The 26,992-nt window shown below is 35.4% G+C and overlaps 1 protein-coding gene across 1 annotated transcript in view; it reads right to left on the reverse strand.

Moving 5' to 3' along the window:
* necab3 (N-terminal EF-hand calcium binding protein 3) overlaps window positions 1–26,992 on the reverse strand; it is a 41,066-nt gene that overhangs the window by 11,285 nt on the left and 2,789 nt on the right. Inside the window, exons 2-6 of the mRNA XM_077197670.1 lie at window positions 21,011–21,035; window positions 7,682–7,790; window positions 3,937–3,962; window positions 2,514–2,611; window positions 1,472–1,608 (exon numbers count right to left, since the gene is read on the reverse strand). Coding sequence (XP_077053785.1) covers window positions 1,472–1,608; window positions 2,514–2,611; window positions 3,937–3,962; window positions 7,682–7,790; window positions 21,011–21,035 — 395 coding nt within the window. The remainder of the gene's footprint in view (window positions 1–1,471; window positions 1,609–2,513; window positions 2,612–3,936; window positions 3,963–7,681; window positions 7,791–21,010; window positions 21,036–26,992) is intronic.

Raw genomic sequence — 26,992 nt, forward strand, 5'->3', positions numbered from 1 at the left:
CACCATTATTGGTTGTAATTGTGCAATCCTGAAGCTATAACATCCAGAAATGAGTCTGATGTTCACCAGAACTACGATAAACAGCACTCTCATTGTGTTTACGAGTATCCGCGAACTGTACAGTGTTATGAAGTGGTCCTAATGGGGCTTTTCTGTTCGACAAATGGGAATTACAGTCAGAGAGAAATAACAGCAGAAATGTTCTTCGACTTACTGAGCGATTATAGCAAACAAAAACATATGCAAATATTTTTCTGTTGTTTCCGTCACATTACGAGCTCTTCTGAGAATACCGGCATGTTTCTGTGACAGCTGCTTTGTGCGGAAGAAAATACCCCACGGATAAACAAGACAAATGTGCTTCATCACGAAGAATACATTACAATTACTTCTGCTGCACTCTGTTTATCTGTTCTCTTGTCTTTCTCTTGTCTCGTATATACGAAATGCTGAGACGAGCAGAGACTACATCCTAATAAAACACAGCATCTTCAGTGATTCTGTGCTGCACCTGAGCCTCACAGATCCATCTTCATATCAAGAACTATTATGGGGTTCAAGAAGAACTCTTTTAAGGTTACTGTAATGTCACAGATTCTTATGATGTCTAAAGACATATAAGGTTCTTCTAAAACATCATAGAAATATAAAAAAGGTTCTTATAAGCAAATCAATTACTACATTTAAATTGTATTTGAATAGGGGTGGAAAATAGAATACAGAACTGCAAATAAAATGTGTATGTAAGAAAGCAGAATTATATTGAACTGACACAGATTAGATTAGATTAAGAGATGGATGGATAGATAGATAGATAGATAGATAGATAGATGGATAGATAGATGGATAGATAGATAGATAGATGGATGGATAGATGGATAGATATTCTCTATATCAGTGTCACTGTTTCTGAACTCATTGAAACGCCTCCATTGTAGTCTTGAGTTTCTTCCGGGAACGAACACGTCACAATATTCCTCATTTCAATAATTCATACGCAGAATAAAGGGGCGGGGCCTGGTTGAGTTAGTTAGTAGTGTGTTAAACTGGCAGTTATGGTAAGGGGCGGGACTTTTCCCAAACAGCATCGAAGCGCTCGACCAATCACAACACACTGCTCCAGCCGACCAATCAGAGCACAGTGTGCTTTTCAGAAGGAGGGGCTTCATAGAGACAGGAAGTAAACAGAGCGTTACTGACAGACTGGGAAGAGAGGAGCCGCAACAATGGAGAATATGAGGAAAATAATCAACATTCAAGCAGGAAAACCTGTTCTAGTAGAGCCTGAAAACAACATCAAGACTGTAAAAGGTTTTCTCGAAGAGGTTTTCCTGTAAAAGTGATCTCCTAAGGCGCCACTGGAACTCCTTTAATTTTAGGAGTGCAAGACAGAAAAAAGTGTTGCGTTTACAGCGTATGTGTGTGTGTGTGTGTGTGTGTGTGTGTGTGTGTGTGTGTGTGTGTAACTCACGGAGCGGTGCTACTTTGCGCCTCCACGGCCTCCATAGCACACTGGAGAGACATCTGGAGCGACAGAAGCTGACTAGACGTCTCCCTCAACATGAAGCGGGTCACAAACTGACCCAGAACAGATGAACCCTGGTACTCCTGCAGAAGAAGATGCTCACTGTATTATTTCACGCACAGTTTTCTTTACATCCTGCATTCGTCATCATTTACGACCTTCAGTATTTCAAATCCTGCAGTAGTTTCATCAACAATGTAGAAAATATCATGGCAAACATGATGCAGGAAACCCTCCACTGAGTTTACTGAGCATCCAGGAAACATCTTGACAAGTAACGACCGGGCTGAAAACAAAATTAAGGCCCACTTTCTCTGCACTAATAGAGATGGGATACAATTACTGGCCTTGACACAGTACAGATCAGTGCCCGAGGACAGAAATAGTAGACTGGATCATTTCTGAGTTTTTGCACTTATAGTTGCCCTCCTGAAATATGTCTTTGCATAATCAAAATATAAAAGCAATTGTCAATATCGTGCAGTGCAACAAAACAGATGTGCTGTTATTATTTTAGCATTATTCGTATGCTATTGTAGTTTTTATTAATATTTTGAATTTAATTAATATTTCATTTTTTAGTAATTTTGTTAAATGCTTTTGTCATTTTAATTTATGTTTTTTTTTTATATTACAGATTTGTTTCAATTTTAGTTATTATTTATTTCCAGTTAGTCATGTTTAGTGCTTTCAGTTAGTTGCAAATGCAATACTTTTCGTTTACATTTTTTTTAACTAATATTTAGATTTTATTTTTTTGTAGTGCAGCTTTTTTTAAGTTAACAAAATATTTTTAATAGTTTTATTTACCAATAATAACCCTGGATATGATGTGACCTCATTCGAATCCTATCCAGCTAACAAAAATATGTTCTATGAAAGTTTTGCTAATGTTCCTATTAAGTTATTTCTGAATGTTTTCTGAATATTCAAAGTGAAGTTCTGAGAAGGTTTTTATTTTTAGTCAGGAAGTTTTTAGGTAGTTTACCTCCTTCGTCTTGTCCATCGCCTTCAGGACGGCGACATTGAGTTTCTCTAACGCTGACAGAACATCCAGATATTCTCCAAGATGCTGAGAAAAGTAATCTGAAAAGAGGAAGAGGATGAATTATAGGTCAGAAACAAAAAATGAGTCATATTCTTTCTCTGGTGGATTTTTTAGCCATGCATTTATGCATGTTTACTGAGCTAATATTAACCTCTTGCGCACACTTTTTTAGTTATAAAAATGGTCAGTTTAAACTGAAAACAGTGAGGGAGAGAGAGAGAGAGAGAGAGAGAGAGAGAGAGAGAGAGAGAGAGAGAGAGAGAGAAAGAGAGAGAGAGAAAGAGAGAGACAGACACAGAGAGAGTCAAAATACAAAATTTGTTATATAGCTACAAAGTCATTTACCACATATGAAATGGAGAAGTTCAAGGAAGTGATATCTGAAACAATCATGCTTTACAATCTGTTTTATCACCAGATCATCCTCCATCACACACACACACACACACACACACACACACACACACACACACACACACACACACACACACACACACACACACACACACACACACACACACACACACACACACACACACATACACACGCTGGCTCTTCAGCGTTGCTGTCTATATCTGAGTATATGAGTCAGTGAATTATGATGCTGCGCTGTTCTGCGGACGAGAAGGTTTTCAGATTATTATTTGTCGTCTAATATGACCGTCTTTACTCTCTGGACTCTGAGCACAGAAGACTCAGGCGGTGTTTCAATTCATAGATTTATATTTTGTGTACTAAATGTACAGTCAGCACACAGTTTAATAGCAGCCATGGTGGTTTTCCCTATTCAGTTTCTCCATGGGGATCTCAGCAAATTCCATAATAAATTTTTTTTTTAATATATGCAAATAATATCTCTGTGGAGAAAATGCAATGAAGTAATTTCTTTTTGCCGTGTCATAATCTTATGCATTGATATTAGAGACCGCTTGGTTGCGAAATGTTTTGCACCAGACTAATTCACTTAAAATGTATTACTCTCAAAAGATGCATGGATGCACACTTCAAAAATCCACCAGAAAATGTATAGCACTTTAGAAATAATATCCCAGCTTTATCAGGATGCATTAATCTTGCACACTATCCAAGACGGATAATATTCAAAACAGGGTGCAAAATTTTAGGATTCTCAATATAGTTGAGAATCTGTAGAATTCAAGGAATCAAAGGAGATATTCACATATTATGACCTTGCAAATGAATAATAAAACACTCAAGATGCATTCTTAAAGTTAGAGAATGTGAAATGTGTGAAGTTTCCAACAGGTACATTTCTTTTTTAATTACTGCCACTTGAAGAAACACTTCTTCCATCTTTATTCTCTATCCAGTATGATAATTTAAAGAAATTGTCCAGACGTACCTGATAGTTTGTCTGTATCGAGGTTACTGGGAAAAGAAGAGGAGAGAGAATAAAATGAGTCATAAGATGAAAAGTCTTAATTGAATTGGAGAAGAGTCAAGGATGTGAAAGCGGTGTGTTATTTGAGGAAGATGTGTGGGCCGTCCACAGCTTCGCCACACTTTTACAGTGTAAACAGTCCAATTACGCTTTATTCTGTTAACATCGCAGGGCTGAGGTGATGTTTCTCAGCAGATGGAGACTCGCAGAGATAATGATCTCGCTAATGGGGTAAAACCAGTATAACAAAAAATATCCTATTCTTAAATTACTTTTACAAAGTACAAATGACTTTTATCATGTGCAAACAGCGGGTCTCTATACCATTGACCCACAAAAATAAATATATAAATAAATAAAGCCAAGAACAACCACAATATTTTTTTCACACTGTTTGTGCACAGTCAAAACTGTCAGTATTATATATTATATGCATATTTTGTAAACTCTATAGCATAGTGTCTATATTTCAATTTTTATTTTAAAATAAAATAAAAACACATTACTTTTCTAATTCTAATTTGTATTGCAAAATGCTATCAAAAATTATATATAATATAATATAATATAGTATAATGTGATATAATATAATATAATATAATATAATATAATATAATATAATATTTATTATATTATATACTTTTATAATAAATAATATTATAAACCGCTTTATCCTCGGCAGGGTCGCTGGGATGCTGGAACTTAATATTATATTATATTTATTAGATTACATTACACTGCATTATATTATATTATATTATATTATATTATATTATATTATATTATATTATATTATATTATATTATATTATATTATATTATATTATATTATATATAATTTTTGAAAAGCAACTAATCAGCATTTTGCAATACACATTAGAATTAGAAAAGTAATGTGTTTTTATTTTATTTTAAAATAAAAATTTAAATAGACACTATGCTATACAATAGAGTTTACACAATATCCATATCATATAAATATTATACTGAAAGTTTTGATAAATACATGCATTTATTAGGAAATGATCACATAAGAATACTGTGAAGTCCTTCATTCACATTATAAAATGAGATGACACTCAAACCAAAGATGCAGATAATCTCCATGAGTTTCTGGTATGAAAGAAACATGCCAGAGAATAAAGCCTTGCACAATCACACATCCCACTCCTCTCGGATTGTGCATTTTCATGCTGAACTCCACATTCATATCCTTATGCAGACGAAAACAAATCTAAATACCCCAGTACGTGTTGTCACATTAAATCGCCATCGCAGCCAAAACACAATTATGAACACTGTGTAGCCTCGGGCGCAATAATTTGCTTTGAGTGCTCCCTGATAGCATTAATGGACTTTTAATATTTCGCTGAGACTGAGGGAAGGAAAAAGCAAAAGGAGAAAAGGGACTAGTTGAATGAATTGGGTAATTGAATTGCATTGTGTTCAAACTGGTGTCTATTAACACACTACTATCCACAGCCTAATGCTGAGGATGATATCAGCCTGATCCGTTTGACATACGCTGTGGTGATTCGTAAACGACAATGGGCGTCAGGATTCAAGAATCTATGGAAAGCCATTAGGCCCAATATTTTGGCCCTGATGGCCTTCCATAAGAATTGATCGTTTTATCTCGTATAAGGGACGACAACCAACGTGACGTCATGACAGGAAGGCAAGCATGTTTATTTATTTATTTTTCGTCCCCCAAGACCAACATCTGTGATGTTGACCAATAGGAGCACAGAAGCCCTTCCGTAGACAGGTTTCCAAATAAATTTAAACTTAAATTTCCAAATAAATGCAAGTTTTTTTTCAAATTCTAAATGTAATATTATATTATAAAAGTATATAATATATATAAATATAACATAGTACTTATTATATTATATCATATGCCGAAACAAAAGAGAGATACTGGTATAGGTCCCGCCTTCTCGATGACATCATGCATGTCGTTGAAAACGGCAAGCGATGATTGGGTGGGAAGCAACGTGTGTCTTAACAAGAATTTAGGAGTCAAAATCACATAATCTGACACAGCGACTATCATAAATAATATTCTGAAGTCTGAACCCAGCATTAAAACATTTGATCATGTTTAATACATGCCTATGGAATAGGCCACTGATGCAAAACTGATGCATTTGGATGGATTTTATCCATCTGGAATTGACTGGATGGTGAAAAGTGTCTCTATATGACAGAATGTATTGGTTAATGATAAGTCAGCTGAATAAGTCATAACAAGACATGCAATAATAATGTAAAAAGTGTCGATTTTAATTTCATGTTGACTTTAGATGGGGGAAAAATTACATAATCTTACATAAAAAGTTTCTGAAAGTTTGAATATGTGGCCGTACAATACGACCGATTCATGCCCACTTTAACAAATTCCAGCAGGTACATTTATCTACGGCATAAAGAAAAAAATAAGGCCATTTTCTAACGAATATATCCCAGGGGTCTGCAAATCAACAGACTGGTTTAACGGCGTAATGAGGACGAGAGCTGTTTAAAATGAACCGAGATGCACGCTTTACAGGAAGCAGACCTATTTTAGACTAATTTACTACGGTCTTCTGAATACAGTAATTACCCAGTGACCACTCTGACTGATTGCAGAAATATGCTCCATTTTCAGAGGAAAATCTGAGCTTGGAACTTTGTGGCCCTTTGTGTGTGTGTGTGTGTGTGTGTGTGAGGGATTGTGTGTGTGTGTGTGTGTGTGTGTGTGTGAGGGATTGTGTGTGTGTGTGTGTGTGTGTGTGTGTGCGCGTGGCAGCTCTGCAATGCGGTTCTTTGTGAAGTCAATTTTTCAGCTTTGTTCTGTCGATTCCTTGGCTTCCTGGAACACAATTCTCCATGCTTTGATTCATACACGTCACCTCAGGAAATACTTTGATCCTCCTGCGTTTGAACGTTCGAATGCTTGTTCGTTTTCGTTCCAGATGCTTCAAATTATGCGGCGTAACATAATCACGCCTCTCTGAAAGGCGACTAATTAGGGAACGGAAATGTAAGGTTGCTAAGGATACAGGTCACCTAAACTCAAGGATAAACTGTGGTGGGAGTTCACTACGTATGAACTGCGCCTACTGATGCACGCTTGTTCTGATTCACTAATGGAATCATGCAAATCAGATAACGATGCAAAAAGGCACAAATAATTAGTGCAGGTCAGGTGTGGAGGAAGCCACAATCAGGTGACTTTAATGTGACTGTACAGCATCACAAAAACACCTGAATAGATCTTAAAGATCTCAAATTCAATGGCGTTACTGTATATGGACTCATATTAGATCGATTATTTTCCTAAAAATCTAATCTTGATTTGTGTTTATCTGAAGAAAGGAAGTCAAATACACCAGGAATGGGATTAGAGTGAGTAAATGATGAGAGGATTTCATTTTCCGGTGAACTGTCTCTTTAAAAATCAGAGCATGAATTACTGCTGCCATGATTAATTAAAAATGCAGACGAAGTTCTTTCTAAAATAATATTCAGCCAGCCTTCTAATTAATTATTAATTGCACTATAGGAAAATAGCACTGAGTTTTATAAATATGTTGCGATATATAATAAGCCTCAAACCTTTAAATAAAACTTTTAAATGAGACTTTTTGCACTCTTATACTGTGCGCAGTGTGGCAACTTTGAAGCGAGTTGGCTTTGTGTGTTTGTGATGTTGAAGTATATACTTTGTTTGCCGTCCATCGATGGAGTAGAACAGCTCCCGCAGCTCGTCGGTGGTGAGAATCCCGTCGGCAAAATAGGCTTTGAACTCCTCGAAGGACAGCTTGCCATCGTCTGCAAGAAGACACAAGAGAGAATCAACAAACAGCTGTTGCCAAGAATTTATTTTTTGCGATAGAGGTTTAGCGCATTAAATATTTACCCGATCGGAATGCTAATTATCAAGAAAAATGGCAAGTGTCCTACAGATGTTTTTCCGTTTAACTTTATCGATACTTGGGATCACTTTTCATCTGGAAGGGCTTTAAAGCAATAAATCCATTTAGATGGACATGCAAAGTGACCAATCACCACAATTTCTGCTTTTATGTGGTATTTAGGGGCAGATTTAACAAAAAAACATTACATGTCCATTAAAGGGTTAGTTCACCCAAAAATTAAACCTATAATTACCCTCATGTCGTTCAAAACTCGTACGACTTTTGTTTCTCTTCATAAACAAAAATGAAGATATTTTTAATGAAATCCCTCCATTGAAAGTCTATACATCCAAAACTCTGACGATACAAAACATTCATAAAATAAATCCAGATTTCATTAAAAATATCTTCATTTGTGTTCCAAAAAATGAACGAAAGCCTTATGGAGGATTTGACACGATATGCGGGACTGCTGGTGAGTAATATATTTCATTTTGGGGTGAACTATCACTTCAAATATCAAATAGGTGGAAACATGTGTCCATCCAATAGTAATGAGAACAGATTTAAACAATTGCTTGTGCTTATATTTCCCACTAAACTGCTCAGAGTCTTTCAAAGATTTTTTTTACCTTCATTTATATAGTGCTTTTTACAATATAGATTGCTTCAAAGCAGCTTTACAGTGATAATAGGAAATTATTGGAAGAGATTTTTTTCTAGAATAAAGTCATTGTCCAGTTTCAGTAATTTTTTGATTGATTCAATTCAACTTAAAACAGAAAACTTGTACAGTTTTTTCAAATTGCTCACACACTAAAAGTGTAACTTGAGGACACTCAGCGAAACCATACACTCACACACCGAATCTGCAAAACTGCAAGCACATTATACGCTTTACACTCAGTTTGAACTTGAAAAACAAACTTTTAGCAAAACTCTAAACACATCTCTACATTAGACACATCATTCCATAACTAATAGCTCTTTTGTTTCATTTGGGAAACTCTGCGATTTAAATGCCACACTCATTTTCTGATGACCTACACCCAATGATCATGTGTGTAAACACTTATACATAAATTGATCACTTAGAAATCAAAATTAAGTTTTGAAAAAGAAAGAAATTATTACTTGAATTTCTGTTTAAAGTGTAAATATATACGGATATATATTTAAATGTTTGTATTTATACTTTATATTGCGTTCTTTTGAAGCCCCCGTTACCCTTCACTTATCGTTCATAATATCAATAGTTTTATGTCCTGATGGCTTGATACAAAACGGTGCACTTCGACTCCTAGAAATTGAGACGTAGCTTGCAATGTTCGCAACAGATCAAACAGTCAGTGAATGGAGAAACGCTGGCTGAAATATATTCTCCTCAGCCCACAGTGACTGTCTTTCTAAGGTCAGTCAAACACCTGGCAATGGTTTTTACTAACGGCAGATGTCGTAGATCAACCCTGATCCGTGAACTGCCATCTGCCGTTAGTGCATCTGCTCTTATTATTAGTTAAAGTGCAGAATGTGTCATTCACCAAGAGCCCAAAGAGAAGAACGGGGAATTAACACGCCAATATGAGACAGCACTCATTCATGGCTGACAGATCGTCTACATCACGTCTCTGACGTTTATCAGCCTCCCGAAACACACCATTCGTTTAGCAATCCACTTGTGCATCTGTGGTTTGATGACACTTGAGCTCCACGCCTTTCAGAACGTGGAAATCTCTAGATCTAATATCTAAAAATCATATAAAGCTAATGTTAACTAGAAGATTATGTGCAAAAAGGATTTGAGAGAAATACTTCCATTGCTGCCATTGCAAGTCTCTGTGTTATGCTTAATCCTGTCTGACATGTGAAATAAAAAATATATCATTTTCTTTAAATGTAACAGGTTTGCATATGTGTGAGTATCATATTTGATGCGACAGGCTTTTATGGCTCACATCGTAAGATGACGTTTACTTAGTAAACTGCTAAATAACTAGTTTAGGAAGTTATTTTTAAATTTAGTATATTAAGTATATTTTTATTATACTGCTGGACCTGACTATATTTCATTCTCATGTGTCAACATGTACAGAATGACAATAAAATGCATTGAACCTTGAAATTTGGCCAAAAAACAAGATAATATTCTGATGCTTGTAAATGAAATAGTATAGCAGATACTTACATAAAATGCATATAAGTATCAATATCTGCCAAAGTTTATGATCAAAGCTCTGTAGTTTTAAAACATATAATGCAATGCAATACAATGATGATTGAGAGATGAACAAATAATCCTTCCTCTAAAGCCTGATGATCATATTTGATGAGTTGCTTCTGCAGTAAGTGTTCATCTTCAAATAATACTATAACAATATCAAAGTTATCCTTATGTTTACTTTATAATAATCAGGTTTCAGAACAAAAAAACACGTGGTTCAAGAAAGGTTAAAGAAGATTAGACTGAGATTCAGACGCAATTATTATTATTAAATAGTGAAATATAAAGTAGCCTGCATGTGAGCCTCTGATTATTTTATATTGAAATAGAGAAAAGTTTCATGCATAAATCAAAGACAGATGGCAAAGAGAAGCGGTGTGTCTCCAGGGCCAGAGATCAGACGATCAGTCTATTTGAGAAAGAAGTAAAATACTCATAATTTATAAAGCACACATCATTCTGATCTAGACATCAACTACTGACAAGTGAAAAAGAGCATTACTTAGACTGATGCTGTCAAAATAGTGATCAGACTTACAGTACAATTCACTAAAAATCACACAGAGGTTTACTATTTATACCTGAAATAAAATTCATGCACACATAAGCAGTGAGACTTCTTCAAATAACCATCTGATCCACAAATGTGCAATTTCACTGCAATGCATGAACCAGCTTTGAATGTTTTTAAGTCCAAATGGACCCTTAATTACACAGGAGGCTTAAAGCGACAGTGGACATATTCAGAGCATTAGAAAACTCCCCAACATCTCCAGTTAATTCAAGAGAAAATGTAATGGCCATCTGCGTTCAGTCTCTTCACAACAGACGGCATCATGACCTTCTTCATCCTCTGTCTTTGGGTAATTAAAACATACACTAGCCAGCCAAAAATGCACCTAAGAAGAAAAACAAGATAATTTACATCTTGACTGGAAATTTAATTAGGTTGAAAGAAACCTCAGCAAGAATGATTCCAGTTACAGTATCAGCGGGTTTGTTTTCTCTCAGAGAACTTCTGTAATCTCCAAGGCATGTATGGATTCGCATTTGGATGCTAGAAATGTATTGGGTCACTGAATTGGGTTATACACAGATATCAGACACAAAAGTAAATGTGATATATCTGTTTTTGTAAAACACATCTGATCTCAAACTGAATTTTCAATACCAATCTGGGTCACTTGCATTCATTAATTTTTCATCCATGAAGATAAAATCTGTTTGCCCTCTATGAAATATTTCACAAAAGTTATATGCTATACTGTTCAAATATTTAGGATCTGTAAGATCAAAATATAATTTTATATACTTTTATTTACCAAGGATGCATTGGTGCAAAGTGATGCAAAATGACAGTAAAACATTTAAAATATAATAAAAGATTATATTTAAAATAAATGCTATATTAATTATATTAAATCAATATATTATATTATATTATAGTAATCAAATAATCCTGAAAATAATCATAAAAATATAACAGTAGTATAAAAATTATTTATTTAACATTGATAATAATCATAAATGTTTCTTGAGCATCAAATCATCATATTATAGTGATTTCTGAAGGATCATGTGACACTGAAGACTGGAGTAATGATGCTGAAAATCACAGGAATAAATTACACTTTACTATATATTCACATTGAAAACACTAATTTTAAAATTGTAATAATAATAATATATTTTATTTATTTATTATTATTATTATTAATTGTATTTTTGATCAAATAACTGTAGCTTTGTGAGCAGAAGTGGCATCTTTCAAAACATTAAAAATCTCCAAATATTTGCACAGTAGTGTATATCCATAAATATATAAATAATAATTATCAAAAATATATTAAATTAAAGAAATATATATTTTCAAAAAAATAATAAATATAACAAATATACAATATACTGTATAATATGTACCTACGTTAAAACTCAAATGTTGTGACACGACTTGGATAGTGAAAGTATATTAAAAGTATGTTAAAATGTTAATACTAACGCACACATAAAAAAGTAAAAATCAGTAAATTTTATAACAAAATATGCAATATACACAAAAATGCAATTTATGAAATGTCATTGTTGTTGTTAATGATGTTATGATGAACATGCCAATGTCAAGTGTGCTTGTTTAGACTGGTATTTAAAACATCACTTTGTGGCCGTTTGTATTATTGATTTCAATCATGGATTGTGAATATTTGCTTTTTTTTTTTTTTGCCAAACATCGCCAGACGTTACTAGGTCAAAGTTTAATTCTGAGTGATATCTGAAGTCCAGTAAGAGCTAAATCTGCTGCAGCTCTCGTGGGTTAATGCAGGCACAGGAGAAAACAGTCCGGCTCTCAGGGGACTTTTATCTACTCTTCTGCTCTGCCTTATTTAGTCTCAAACTAATCTGCCATTCTGTGGGGATCAACATTCTCTAATGCATCTTCCTAAGCGTTTCCCACCCATTCCCTGCTGTGCTTCACACACACTTCCTCTAGCAAGGGTGGAGCAATGTGACAGAACCTCGTCTGGTACAGTGACTGGTACAGGAATTTGTTCTGTTAAAGCCTGATTTGTTTCCCATTCCAACACGCATCTGTGCTTCAAAGATGCATGGGTTTAGGCATTTAAAAACATTTAATGGCAACGTTTATTCGCATGCACCTTTAGGGCTGTTTCACTAAAGACAAATATGCACAAAATAAGTGCTGATTGCATGAGAAAATTGCACCAATGCAAAAGAGATGCAATACTTTAGCGAATTCGCCCTCAATATCTTTACACAATAAAAATCAAGCTCAAAAATCAAAAATGCTGTGCATCTGCATGCCTCTAAATCTGCTCATGGCTCATCGCTTTTACAGTAAATTACACTTGAGTTGTTCTTCTTTTTTTATTTTGATGGTGCAACAAAATTACCAGGTATTTTTTTGCATTGCACCAGAATTAAATATATTCAAATGCAATGCAAATGAGCTCTCCATGGCCTGGAGGCGTTTAGAGGATAAACCTTAAAAAGATTCAAACTCTCCATGAGTGATTCTCTCACACACTTTGAGCATTTTGGAAGCAGAATTATATATTTATGTATGAGTGACACAATTGCCCTGCAGTAACGAGACACTGCACCTAACCGGTGATTATTCTCTGTATTAATATTTTATGCTTATTTCCACATAAGGCAAGAAAATACAGTATCATCTGAATATTTAAAAGCACATTTTAAAAGAGGCAGTATCTTTCATTTGTACAACGGAAGACGTTTTCTCTGAAGACGTGGTTCAAAAGGAAATTCTTTTATATTAAACAAAGTTTGAATTCACAGTACAGTCTTTTAGCTTCTGCCAACACGATGCTTTATTTCAACACAAATCCTCCAGTCATCTGCTTCTTTAAGCTATTTCTCATTCGGTGGCTCTCGCTGGAGAATTGCAGTTTTCACATGTAATTTTTCATCTCAGTATGAAACTTTACTAAGAACAGATCTTAAAAAAGTGCAATTTTCACAGATAATTCAACTCGGGTAAGCTAAGAGAGGCAATACCTCGGATGAAAAAAAATCAATAGTGCAAAATTAAAGTAAAAACTATTTTTAAATACAGCACACAGTGTAAATGACATGGACAACTGGATTTAGCACAGCATAGTTTAAAATCTTCGCATTCTGTTTACTTGCTTTGATTAATATTCTTTGTTTTTGTATCATAGACAAGACCGTAAACTATTATAGATGGAGAATGGGAGCTCTTTGCTCAGGCGCTGGCAAAATACATTTTGCCTTCATAATAAAAGTCCCACTTCTGACACATCGACCAAACAGAAAAACTTATCAGCCGATCTTTTACTTAGAATACATACAAATGTCATTTACATATTTTAGTTTGTCAAGATATTTAAAGCACCGTTTTTGAAGAGTGCGCATGAGTGTGCTTTAGTACGTAAGAACGATCCTATGATTGAATCTGGAAAGCTAAATAAAATGAGAAAAATTTGAAATTGTCCTTAGATGCAATGATTCCGTAGTCTATAGCAAAACAACTAGCATTAATTCGATCTCAAACAGATTCATTAAAAGAAGTTATTACTCCACCACCTGCATGACATCATTAACAAATATGGTTGAACGACCAATTTGCGATAATACAGTTTCGCGAAAATGAATGACCAGCTAGTTGATTTCTCCAACGATGCATCGTACTGTAGTGAAGCAGCGAGTTACGGTGTTGTATGGGAAACAAACCCCTGAATACTAGGATGTTCTGAATGGTTGCTATAATGTTCTGAATGGTTGCTAGGATGTTCTGAATGGTTGCTAGAATGTTCTGAATGGGTTCTAGAATGTTCTGAATGGTTGCTAGGATGTTCTGAATGGTTGCTAGAATGTTCTGAATGGTTTCTAGAATGTTCTGAATGGTTTCTAGAATGTTCTGAATGGTTTCTAGGATGTTCTGAATGGTTGCTATAATGTTCGAAATGGTTGCTAGAATGTTCTGAATGGGTTCTAGAATGTTCTGAATGGTTGCTAGAATGTTCTGAATGGTTTTTAGAATGTTCTGAATGGTTGCTAGAATGTTCTGAATGGTTTCTAGAATGTTCTCAATGGTTTCTAGGATGTTGTGAATGGTTGCTATAATGTTCGAAATGGTTGCTAGAATGTTCTGAATGGGTTCTAGAATGTTCTGAATGGTTGCTAGAATGTTCTGAATGGTTTCTAGAATGTTCTGAATGGTTGCTAGAATGTTCTGAATGGTTTTTAGAATGTTCTGAATGGTTGCTAGAATGTTCTAAATGGTTTTTAGAATGTTCTGAATGGTTGCTAGAATGTTCTGAATGGTTTCTAGGATGTTCTGAATGGTTGCTATAATGTTCGAAATGGTTGCTAGAATGTTCTGAATGGGTTCTAGAATGTTCTGAATGGTTGCTAGAATGTTCTGAATGGTTTTTAGAATGTTCTGAATGGTTGCTAGAATGTTCTGAATGGTTTCTAGAATGTTCTGAATGGTTGCTAGAATGTTCTGAATGGTTTCTAGAATGTTCTCAATGGTTTCTAGGATGTTCTGAATGGTTGCTATAATGTTCGAAATGGTTGCTAGAATGTTCTGAATGGGTTCTAGAATGTTCTGAATGGTTGCTAGAATGTTCTGAATGGTTTTTAGAATGTTCTGAATGGTTGCTAGAATGTTCTGAATGGTTTCTAGAATGTTCTGAATGGTTGCTAGAATGTTCTGAATGGTTTTTAGAATGTTCTGAATGGTTGCTAGAATGTTCTAAATGGTTTTTAGAATGTTCTGAATGGTTGCTAGAATCTTCTGAATGGTTTCTAGAATGTTCTAAATGGTTTTTAGAATGTTCTGAATGGTTGCTAGAATGTTCTGAATGGTTGCTAGAATGTTCTGAATGGTTTTTAGAATGTTCTGAATGGTTGCTAGAATGTTCTAAATGGTTTCTAGAATGTTCTGAATGGTTGCTAGAATGTTCTGAATGGTTTCTAGAATGTTCTGTATGGTATTTAGAATGTTCTGAACGGTTGCTAGAATGTTCTGAATGGTTTCTAGAATGTTCTGAATGGTTGCCAGAATGTTCTGAATGGTTTCTAAAATATCCTGAATGGTTGCAAGAATGTGCTGAATGGTTGCTAAGATTTTAATGGTCCCTACTCTCATCAGCCAATTATATTCTGGTCTCTAGATACTGTATGTCTTGGAAGTCTGGTCACATAATAAAGTAACAGCACACCTCTCCTCAACAAATCATTGATGACTCATTCATGACTGACTTAAAAACACCACTTAGAGAAGCCTCAAAGAAGCGTATGACCAATTCATTGAATTGCACAATTTTTCATTCCCTTTTCTCTTTTTGTGACATGATTTACTTTCAATACAATCGTCTCCTTTCTCCTCTTTCCTGATATTTTCAGCTCCCGCATCCTCATTATCACACTCCTCTTTCCTCATCTTTCTTCCTCTCGAGTTCTGAGAGGTTTGCATCACCACTAACTCGACCAGCAGTGCTGTCAGATTGAGTCAACAGATGCAACGCGAGCACACAAACACTCTGAAGCCCCAGCCAATCTGTCCGTTTGCCTGAGCGCTGAAAGAAACAGGAACACGCAGAGAGAGAAATAAAGAAGGGATTGAGGGGGAGAAGACGAGAAACAGGGTTTAAGGAGGAACATGATGAATATGCAGACAGAAAGCTAGAACATTTGCAAACGGGCTACTTTGTGTAAGGAAGATGCAGAAGAGCAGAAGGGAAAGTGCTGCTTGTATGTGAAGAGACAGTCGCAGTGGGCGTTCTCAGATGGTTTTGTCTCTCTTAGGCCTTTTTCTTTACATTCCCCAGATTCTCAATCGCTCTATGTGTCTCTGTGCTGACAGCTCCAGTATTTCGGGCCCTGCCGAAGGGGCCGTAGACATGCATGACATGCCGTTTGTCATTCGATTGGCCAGCAGCGACGGGCTCAGGCAGACGCTGAAACTGACCTTCTTTCAGGCAATATGATTCAGTTACGCAACGTGCACGACTGTGGGGTGACACAGATAGTAGAAGAACAAACTACAACCAGAATATTCAAGCAGTTACTTGAATTTAAAGAAGCAGCATGCTGGAGCAAAGAAAACTGCAAAATAATGGGCCCTTATTTAACGATGGGCCCATTGCACTTAGGTCGTGTCCGAATCCCCTTTTGCTAGTTTAATGGGGAAAAATGGTCTGCGCTCCCGGCGCATATTGTGTAAAATTGTCGTCCCTATTCTCTTAATGAGTAATAGGTGTGTTTTGGGCGCAACATGCAAAAAAACAATCAGAGTCTCATCTCCCATTCCCTTTAAAAGCCAGTCCAGCTCGCTCTACGCCGGATTCGCTATTTACATGGAGGAATTTGCAAGCGGAAAAACTGACCATCTACAGGACAAGCCGGATTCACCATATCTAAATGTGCACAATATTAAAGCAACACCAAGGAACTTTCCTTCTGCGGTCGACCCTACAGGTTGGAAGTGAAATTGTCCATTACCGGTGTCGTAAATAATTTAGCCTACCGTAGCCGACTGTCCCACGCGCACGCTCGCTGTTAATCCAGCACCGGCTTTGGAATCAACAATGGCCACAGGCAAGGTAGAGTATGATGCATGATTTTATGAAAGACATCACAAACGAAGAAAAACTATGTATGCCGTAAAGCAGTCGAATTTTTTAGTTCTTTTTGTGCTCCGGTTACTACCCGAAACCCGAAGTTACATAGTGCCAGTAAAAGCGATACAGACCCCGTCAGGCTATGGCAGACGTGTCATCCAACCTATTGTAAGCCGATGTACCATCACAAGGATCTTGGAAATATATTATGAAGGTTGAAAAACTACATAATGTTACTTTAATCTTTAACACTGTAATCCTTTTATTTTTATATTGGCATGTTTGTGTGCTGCTTGCAGTGCTGCTGCGTCCCTGTGTGTGTAATAAGCAGAGTTGTGGACCTGCCTATAAACCCGGCTCTTTAAATAACAAAAAAAATACTGCAGTCTTTTGGTTGCCTCAAAATAGCAACGCGCCAACAATGCGCCTGAACACACCTCGTTTTCAGACCAGCAGCGCGCAAATGCATTTGCTATTTAAACAACGTGGCGCAGGTCGTGAAAATGAGAACTACATCAGGCTGAAACTAGCTAGAAACACTTGCGTCGCACCTGGCGCTGCATTGTGCTGTGTTTTTGATAGGCCCTATGACTGTTTTCAAACTATTTTCACAAACCACCCTGTTCCCTGTCTGTCATTGGTCAGTCAAACAGAAAGCTCCACCCCTAACTCACACCATTGGTTGAGCAGTTTTTAGGCCGCAGATGAACCTCCAACTTTTGATGAAGATAAACAACCAATAACTGACTTAACGTGTCTCTGAACACACCGGAAACTATTTGAACATACATACAATTACACATCACCGTTAATTTCTAACCATTAGAGCATTGAAATCAACAAGCAATGGCCTAATTCTGCCACTGATGGATGCTTTAAAATTTAAATAACCCAACTAACCCTTAACATGCATTTGTTTTCTTACCCAATACAATTTCTCCATATTTCCAAACATTTTCCACACAAACATTAGACTATTCATTATTATTAGCGTTGTCATTTGATCAAAAATAATTAATAGTGCATAAGTTTCATCAATTGAAATAAAGCTGAAATAAAATAAAATATAAACCTTAGATTAAAAACTTAAACTTTAAAAAATATATAAAAATGTTGAAAACAAAGTACTAAAATGATAAACACTGAAATAAAAATAAATTAAACTAAACAGAATTGAAGTTCAAGTTATAGCTGAAAATATAAAAACAAAAGCTAATTAAAATGATTACTAAAATACTAGATTATTAGTGCTGTCAAATGATTCATCGTGACTAAGCACATCTAAAAAAAGTTTGTAATTATATGTGTGTTTATGTATATATATATATATATATATATATATATATATATATATATATACATATTAGGGCTATATATTTACAAAATTTCATGGTAGATGCGATTAATTGAGTTGACAGGACTAAATATTATCTAAATAATACTAAAATAACAATGATTTTGCATTTAACGTTATTGTAGAAGTATTTCCTATAAAGCAAAACAAATACTAATAGGTGATATTTCACAAATGAATGCCTTTAAAAATACTGAATTACGTAATACCAAAACTTATTGCATTAATACTCTAAAGTTAATTAGCAGCTCTAATCAGTTTAATCTCTTCCTCAAAGTGTAACAGACCCAGATACTAGGCTTTAGAAATGACCAGCACAAATCAAACTCAGGCCTGTGGGAGAGAGTTTAGGTTAGTGTGAAGCAGGACGGGCTGCTTTTAACTCATCTTCTAATCTTTAAATAATCTCCCTTCAAGTCACTGAGATCAAAATCCACACATGAGAGCTGAAACTCGACTAAAAGCTTGATTTACTCTCAAGAGGAGAATACCAGCCAAACTCTGTTTTTATTTCACAAAACTCGTCTAACTCAATGTTCTACTTACCAGCCGTGCTCTAGTTTGACACCATATATTGAGATGCTTTATGATATAATTCGATTTCTGAATATATTAAGAAGCTTTACGTGTGAAAAATTGAACCCAATGCAATATATTATGGTCTCAGATCCCTCCTTTAAAGTCCCCCATGTGATGAAAATCCAGCTTTTAATGTTGTTTATATGTCTATGTGGTGTTTTTAATATGCTTTAAGACAAATTCATAAATTCATAAGTCGACAGCATTGCTGAGTATTTTCTCCTTGAGTCTCAAAAACACGGTTTGAAATCGCTGGTGTTTCTGATGTCACAAACTACCTTGTAACCAATCAGATCAACGTGTGATCATCAACCAGTGGATCTCTGAGCTGAGCGAGTGAGTGGAGGCGGAGCTCATTTGCATATTCATAGAACCGCGTATACTAAATGAGGCAAGGGTGTCGAGTTACATTCAAGCTATTTTAAGGCATGAATAATTTTTTTCAAGGAAAAAACATTTAAACGTCATTATGGTGATCAAAGATGAGTTTTAAGGGATACAATTATTGACTACAGGTGGACTTTAATGCAGACAAACTAGTTAAATGGCAAGTATACATGTAATGTCAGGGGTTTGTTCAAATCACTGACACTAACTCACTATGAGCAATAGTAATATTGATGCTGCCTTATCAAAGCCCACTAATTATAGTTTCACAGCACATACGCAGGCTCTTATTCTCTCTGCCGCTCTTATATTCTCCCACTCCACTTCTCTTTCTATTTCTCTCTGTCCTTGGCAATGATGATTGAAGTGGCAAGAAGGTAATTGGCATTCTGGAACAATGGTAATGACCTCTGAAAGGACTCGTGCTGTCCCAGTGACAGCCACTCATTTCTGATTTGTTTGGACAGCGCATCATTCTGTTCATTTGGCCCTCTCTCTCCTCGTGCATTACAGTCCTTTTGAAGAATAAACAGGCTTTCGTGACACTGGCTCCGGCATAGAGGAACCAGCGGGACTCGAAGGCTTCAAACTCTCAAAAAAATCATGCATTCGGCATAAAATGAAAGGTTTTGTTTTTTTTGCAACTGGCTATATTAGCATTACCAAACTATGCTGACAAAAATTTAGTGTGGAATCAATTCTTTTTACACTTAGAAATCGCAAGTCAGTTTCACAAACAATTACAAAGAAAAAGCAAACACAGTTTGAAGTAGAAAACTGAAATAGTAGTTTCTAGTAAAATCTTATTCACACAACTTCCATTCAGAACCCATATTAAAACAAGACTGATGTATTCTAATCTGATGTATTCCAATGTATTCTAATTCTATCGCAAATAATGTTGCAATTATATCCCTTAGATAGCAATGAAAAGGCAAAGAAAGATTAATTAAAAGATCAAGGCAAATAAAGATACCAATCTGCAATCAAGTCTGAGATCAGAAGGTTTGATTCAGGAAATGCATGAGTTTGATCAAATGTAAATCTTTAATGCAATGCGAGTTTAATGTGAATACAAGCTCAGCCTAATGCATAAATGTTGAGATCTTAATATGAAATAATTACTTACATGATCAAATGATCTGAGCTGCAATTCACATTAATTTTATTGATTCATTACCGTTTTTTTAATTTCTCTTTTCAAGGAATGTTGATATTTTAACTCTATTATATGAGCTATAATAGAGCAATACAATCTTCTATTGGTTTATTACTTTTCTTTCAAATTCATGCATGCCCAGAGAGATTGTTAACCAATGTATCAGGTTATTTTTGCAAAATAACTACGCAAAAGTTTTATTTACAGAGAAATAAACTGCTTTTCGGCTTGTGGTTAAACCGCTGTGTAAAAGTAACAAGAGAAACCTTTTAAATGTGATGCAGCAAAAGGTCAGATTCACACTCACCGTTTTTGTCAGCTCTGCGGAAAATCTGTGAAGAGAAAAAGATGAAAAAACAGTCAATGGCAGTTTATCAACGTGAACAGCATTCAGAAGCATTGAGGATTGATGGAAATGCACAGTGGTGATCAATATTAAACATAATTTGGCCTTTAATGAACTTCCCCTTTAGAGCTTTATGGAGTTCTCTCTTCAACACTGATGAAACTTTGCATTATTCCTTCATAAAGCCTGTTAGTCACATAAACAAACTACACATCATCTCAAAAAACATGCAAAATACACACTCTCTCCCTCTACTTTTGACCTCTATAACACAGATTTCACTAGGAGGGAGCTGAGGTCCATCCTGAGATGCTTTTTAACAATACTGGATCACTTGATGATGCTTTTCCCTCACTATCGTTGCAAAAACCATGAGGTCGGTGACATAAATGCGTTGGAAAGAAATCTCTTCTGCTCACCAAGGCTGCATTTCTTTGAATATACAGTAAAAACAGTAATATTGTGCAATTATATTACAATTAAGAATAGCTGTTTTCTATGTGAATATATTGTAAACTGTCATTTATTCCTGTGATCTCTTCAGCATCATTACTCCAGTCTTCAGTGTCACATGATCCAACAGAAATAAGTATAATATGATGATTTGCTGCTCAAGAAACATTTATGATTATCAATGTTGAAAACTGTTGTGCAGCTTAATATTTCTGAGGAAACATTATAACATTATAAATGTCTTCACTTGGTCAGTTTAATGCATCCTTGCCGTATAAAAGCATTCATTTCTTTCAAAAAAAAAAACATTTCTGAGCCAAAACTTTTGAACGCTAGTGTTGTTTTGTCAATTATTGCAGATGTAGGCACAATTTATTATGCATTTCAGCAGAATACTTTTGATCAAAACATTTTTAAGAGAATGTGAGAGCCATATATTCTGGTATACCGGATCATTATAACAGAAAATGGTTGCTATAATCTCAAGGGCAACTGATCCTTTCATCCGTCAAAGTCTCTCAAGTGTTTTTTTGTACCACTCCTCCTTCCTCCACCGGCTCTTCAGGCCCAAACATATCACAGTGTGAAGGCTTGAGACTCATCTGAGAAGATTTCTGAACAGTTTGCCTGTGAGGATTATGTATGTGTTGACAGTACAATCATCCAGTGTCTAAACATGGCTCATTCACACCTGGACGGGGTCGGCACCCTGTTATAGTTTTTATTTGACTCCTCGAGTGCTTTTAACACCATCTGGCCTTGACTTCTGATGGGCAAAAGCTACTGTCAATACAAGTCGAAGTCCACAAGAGTCTATTTAAGATGATCCTCAGTCTTCACTTAAAACATGTACCTCCAGGTCTGTATGAGTGAACATAAAGAGTACAAGTGTCTGATATATTTCCGCAATATGTTTTTACCGAATTAAAGGTTCTGGGCCAGAAAAACGGGCTCTGCCCTTGAGCCCGAATCCTTTCTTGTTGCACCTCACACTACTTTACATTTATCTCACATGTCCATTTGAAAAAAAAGATCATATGTGTGACACTCTTGGCATATATGGATTCATTATTCGATCAAACAAAGTGTTAACATGTTGCAATTTTAAAAAAAAAGGTATAAAAGTTTTATATTTGATAAGTACAGAAGTGGTGAGGGCGAAGGAAAACTCATAACTTGTAAAGCATGCTTGATAATGGTTTCTGTTTATGCTTCTTTATCTTAATTTCAGGATAAAGCATTAGTTTAATTAGTAGGTTTTTTACTTAAACGTTAAGTTGGATTTATCTTGTTCGTTTGTGATTTGGTTTTGTAGGTCCTGATAAGCCTAGGACTTCTATCCATTTAGAACGGGTTGATAATTATGCTATATATATATATAAAAAAAAAATTTGTGGTTATACTTGGTTTTGTTTTTATTTTTTGGATATTGTATACATATTGCTGTCTTTTTTTATTTTACTTTTAAATGTTGCAGATATGTCCATATTATACGTTTCAGCATCTATTCAAACGTACTAAAAAGTACGTTTTCTATCTTTGAAAATAACGTGTTAATATTAGCAATGAGACCAGGCTGACCATTAAGTTGTACAACAACACAGCTAAATATGAATACTATCTAAAGCCAGACTGTTTGTTTTCATACAGATTTAAAAGTCAAACCTTTTCAGCAAGTATAGAAAACGTTTCTAAGATTTTTTGATTAATATTCCTCATTCTTTTTTTCCTCATTAGCAGGTTTTAAGCTTATTTTTTATTTAATAGCTTATTTTTGCAAAGTCAACTCTGCTATTTTCTTCTTTTATGTAGCTCTGGTCTACAAGTGCCACTGTGAGAGCTGAATTTCTCCTCTGGGATCTACTACATCTAAGTCGTCAGGTGGCTAATTTATTATATCTTATAAAACACAGCTGTAAGTGTTCAAAATATACAGCAAAACAATGGAGAATTGAAGAGTGTCACCTTCAGACGAACTACTCAGCTATTTTCTGTCTAGGCCTCAGTATTGACAACATTTATACATGCAGTTTCTGTGCAAATGGATGTATTTTAGATCTTTAGATACTCCTTTTTAATTTAAAGGAAAAGTTACGTGAAAATAAAAGAAGTTCTCAAAATTCAAGTTCATGTACAGACAAAAAAAAAGTGCTTTTTTGCTCTAAAGTTTTCACAATGAACAGTTTGAAAAGAAGGGAAGCTTTTTTCTGCCACTGAATGAAAAATACAAAAGGTAATTGTAATTTTTTATTTCACAATCTTGACAGTTGTGAGTTTACATCTCCCAATTTTTTTGCAATTTTTTCCTCAGAATTGCACAATATAAACTCGCAATTGTGAGTTATAAGGTCATTATTGTGAGTAATAATCGCAATTGTGTTATAAAGTTAGAATTGTGTGATATAAACTCGCAATTGTGTGTTATAAAGTCAGAAATGGGTGATATAAACTCGCAATTGTGTTATGAAGTTAGAATTGCGTGATATAAACGCGCAGTTACATGCTATAAACTCACAATAAAGTGCAATAAAAAGTCCGAAAATCAGAATTGTAAGATAAACAATTACGTTTTTTACACAATTATACAATTACATTTTTTATTGTCAGCATTCAGAAAGAGCTAAATGAAGATCCCAATTTTCTTTTTCTTTTGTGAAAATAAGAAAATACTGTAAAATGTTCATTATTGGATAGACTATCCTTTAACATTTCTGGAACAAATGTGCATTTTCTCAATCTTGTTAAAATGCATACAACTTTGAAACACAGCTAACTGGATTACGCAATTAAAATGTCATTCAGACAAACAGTATTAACTAAAACCAATAGTAGGATTTGCATTTGGCTGAGATTCAAACCAACGCTGACTAATCTCTTGAGAGCAGATTAATCTAAGCAAAATGACACCCGGATGGAGATTAAAAGGTGAAATATACTCGCTTTATGAAGAGCAGGCTGCACGTCTGTTGATTCTTCAGCTTTATATTACACAATAAGGTTTGTAAAAGCCAGATGTGCAATAGTGCATTGCCAAAAGATAAGTGCAGGATAATGCATCATTAACAAAGTCCTTTAAAGGTCATCTGAGCTTCACGCCGAGAGATCGTTTCCAATGGCTCTCTGGCAGGTGTTGAGTCAGTGGGGAGACGCGAGTCCTACCGACTCCGTTCACTAGAGAACAAACGACTCACAAAGCACAATATCAGTTGAGTCACGCTTTATAAATAGGCCTGACAGCATCTTAGTTAATCCAAATCTCTTTTTCCTTCAGAACCCACGGTTCAGTATCAGCGCACAAGAGCTTCAAACGCGGGCCGAGCGAAATATAAGGAGCTGTTCGCTCTCTCGTGTCAGTCGGCTTTAGAAATTTCGAAGATACAGATGATTAGAAATGATCGCCTCGGGGAGCGAATGAATACCTCCCACAAACACAACCTCTGTCCGTCGTGTTGCGTGAAGAGATATTTTAACACGAGTCACACTGTCTGTTTTAATGACAAAAGCAACTATTAATCTAATTTAATGTGTTCATTAGTACCTCATTTATTTCAATATGGGTCAGTGATCACCAGGGGAAATTTTTTTTTTGTTAAAATCTTTAATTTGACCTGTAATCTACACTAGTGTTTGATAAGTCAAGCATCACTTTTACTACTTCACACTCTAGGATAATTTTTGCATAGACAAGCACCGAAATCTCTTCATAAAATGTAAAACTCAATTTTGGTGATGTTGTACTGATATGAGAAGGCTCATATTTAATTTCATGCACAATTCTACATCCTGAAGATAGATGTTTTAACATGATCTGAAATGCAAGGCAAAAGACAGCAACATTAGCAAGCGTCTCTTTAATTAAACGTCGAGACAGAATGGAAATTTGACTGAATCACATGCTGGGTAGAGATTCAATCCTTCAACATTAATCATGAACTGTCAGAAAACTTCTCTGTTATATCTGTGATGATCAAAGACACACACGATCCCGCTAAAGGATGAACGCTTAAGACACAAACACGATATTTTGACTTTTTCGTATCTCCCAATGGCACACACAAGCTCTTAATTAAGACAACAAGAGTGCTTGAAAAGCTGGAGCTGCATGTAAAGTCCACATGAAAAGTCTGCAACCCATAATGTGACGTGCAAGAGCATTTTAAAGAAAAATGTAGGACAGGACTTGACTTAATCCATCTGGAATTGATTGGATCAAGAAAAGTAGGCATTTTATTCTGAATGCGGTTTGCAACGGAAGATCAATTTTACCTTGCAGAGCATCTCCTATATCATCCCAATGGTGATGCTTCATTTTCAAACCAATCATTATATGATATCATTGTCTCTATTATCATTATTAATCTATATTATTCCCGTTAACTATTGTCAAAGATTTCAGAAACCTTGCATCAACTAGCAGCCTAAAAAAATGAATAGTACTTGGCTACTGGTTAACATTCACCAAATATGATGTCAACCAAAAAGAGGCAGAGCAAATCGAAGTGCTTTTTAGAATATTACTATTAAGTCAGTGAGTAATAAAGCTGTTTGTGAAGATCAAAGTGCTCGACAAATAAAGTTATTTTCTCCTAAAAGAAAGAATCGATTCTGACCTGCTGAAACGAGTGGTCAGCATTTCCAGTCTTACTTCCGTAACACACCAGGTTTGAAACGAATTTGCATAATGCCAGTCTATGGTTTTCATTGGCTGCCCGTGAACAACATCTGGTCTGCCCCGCCCTCAAACACTGCAGTTGTAGCTGATAGGGCTGGGGCGGTATGGATTTTTTCTAACCGCGGTTGAAAAGCAAGATTTTCCCGCGGTATGGCGGTAAACCGCTTTAAATAGCCAGCCCCCAACCCCCACCCCACCCCCCCACCCCGACAGACTTTCGCGCACGCACCAGAAGTCGTTTTTGCTAGACAGACTTTGTTAAATATTGTCACCTACATCCGAAAAAAAACGAGCACAAATTGAAATAGTCAAATTTTCATCAAGCAGTAATTTGGCATGAACCAATCACTGAATAGATTTCCTTATTTAAGAATATTCTCAGATACATTCGCATTGACTTCATCATTTTCAGGAGAATACATTATGATGTTCACATTGGAAATGAAAGAACACCTATTGCAACATGTCTTAATTACAAATATTATACTCCATATTTATGTTTACATAATATAGTGTTATTTTTTATTTAATCTATGTCGATTATATGAAGAGTGAACAGCATGAGTAAGATAGGATCATAAGATGGGTCAGACACGATTTTGACCACTTTATTAAGTTTTGTTTTGTAGAAAGCCTTTCTTTAAATTAATTTTTTTTATATATATAAATTGTACCTTAATTTTAATCACTGTTTCATTAACTAATTGCCTGGAATTATGAAATAAGAAGCAAATAGCAGACATATAATCAGGAGGACGTGGAAGCGCAGGTGCGATCTCTTGCGCGTGAACTGGAGCTCGTCTCATAAATGAACCGAA

The sequence above is a fragment of the Siphateles boraxobius genome, unplaced genomic scaffold (assembly GCF_051911475.1).
Source record: "Siphateles boraxobius isolate OS27281-9 unplaced genomic scaffold, OSU_SipBor_1 41, whole genome shotgun sequence".
Lineage (NCBI taxonomy): Eukaryota > Metazoa > Chordata > Actinopteri > Cypriniformes > Leuciscidae > Siphateles > Siphateles boraxobius.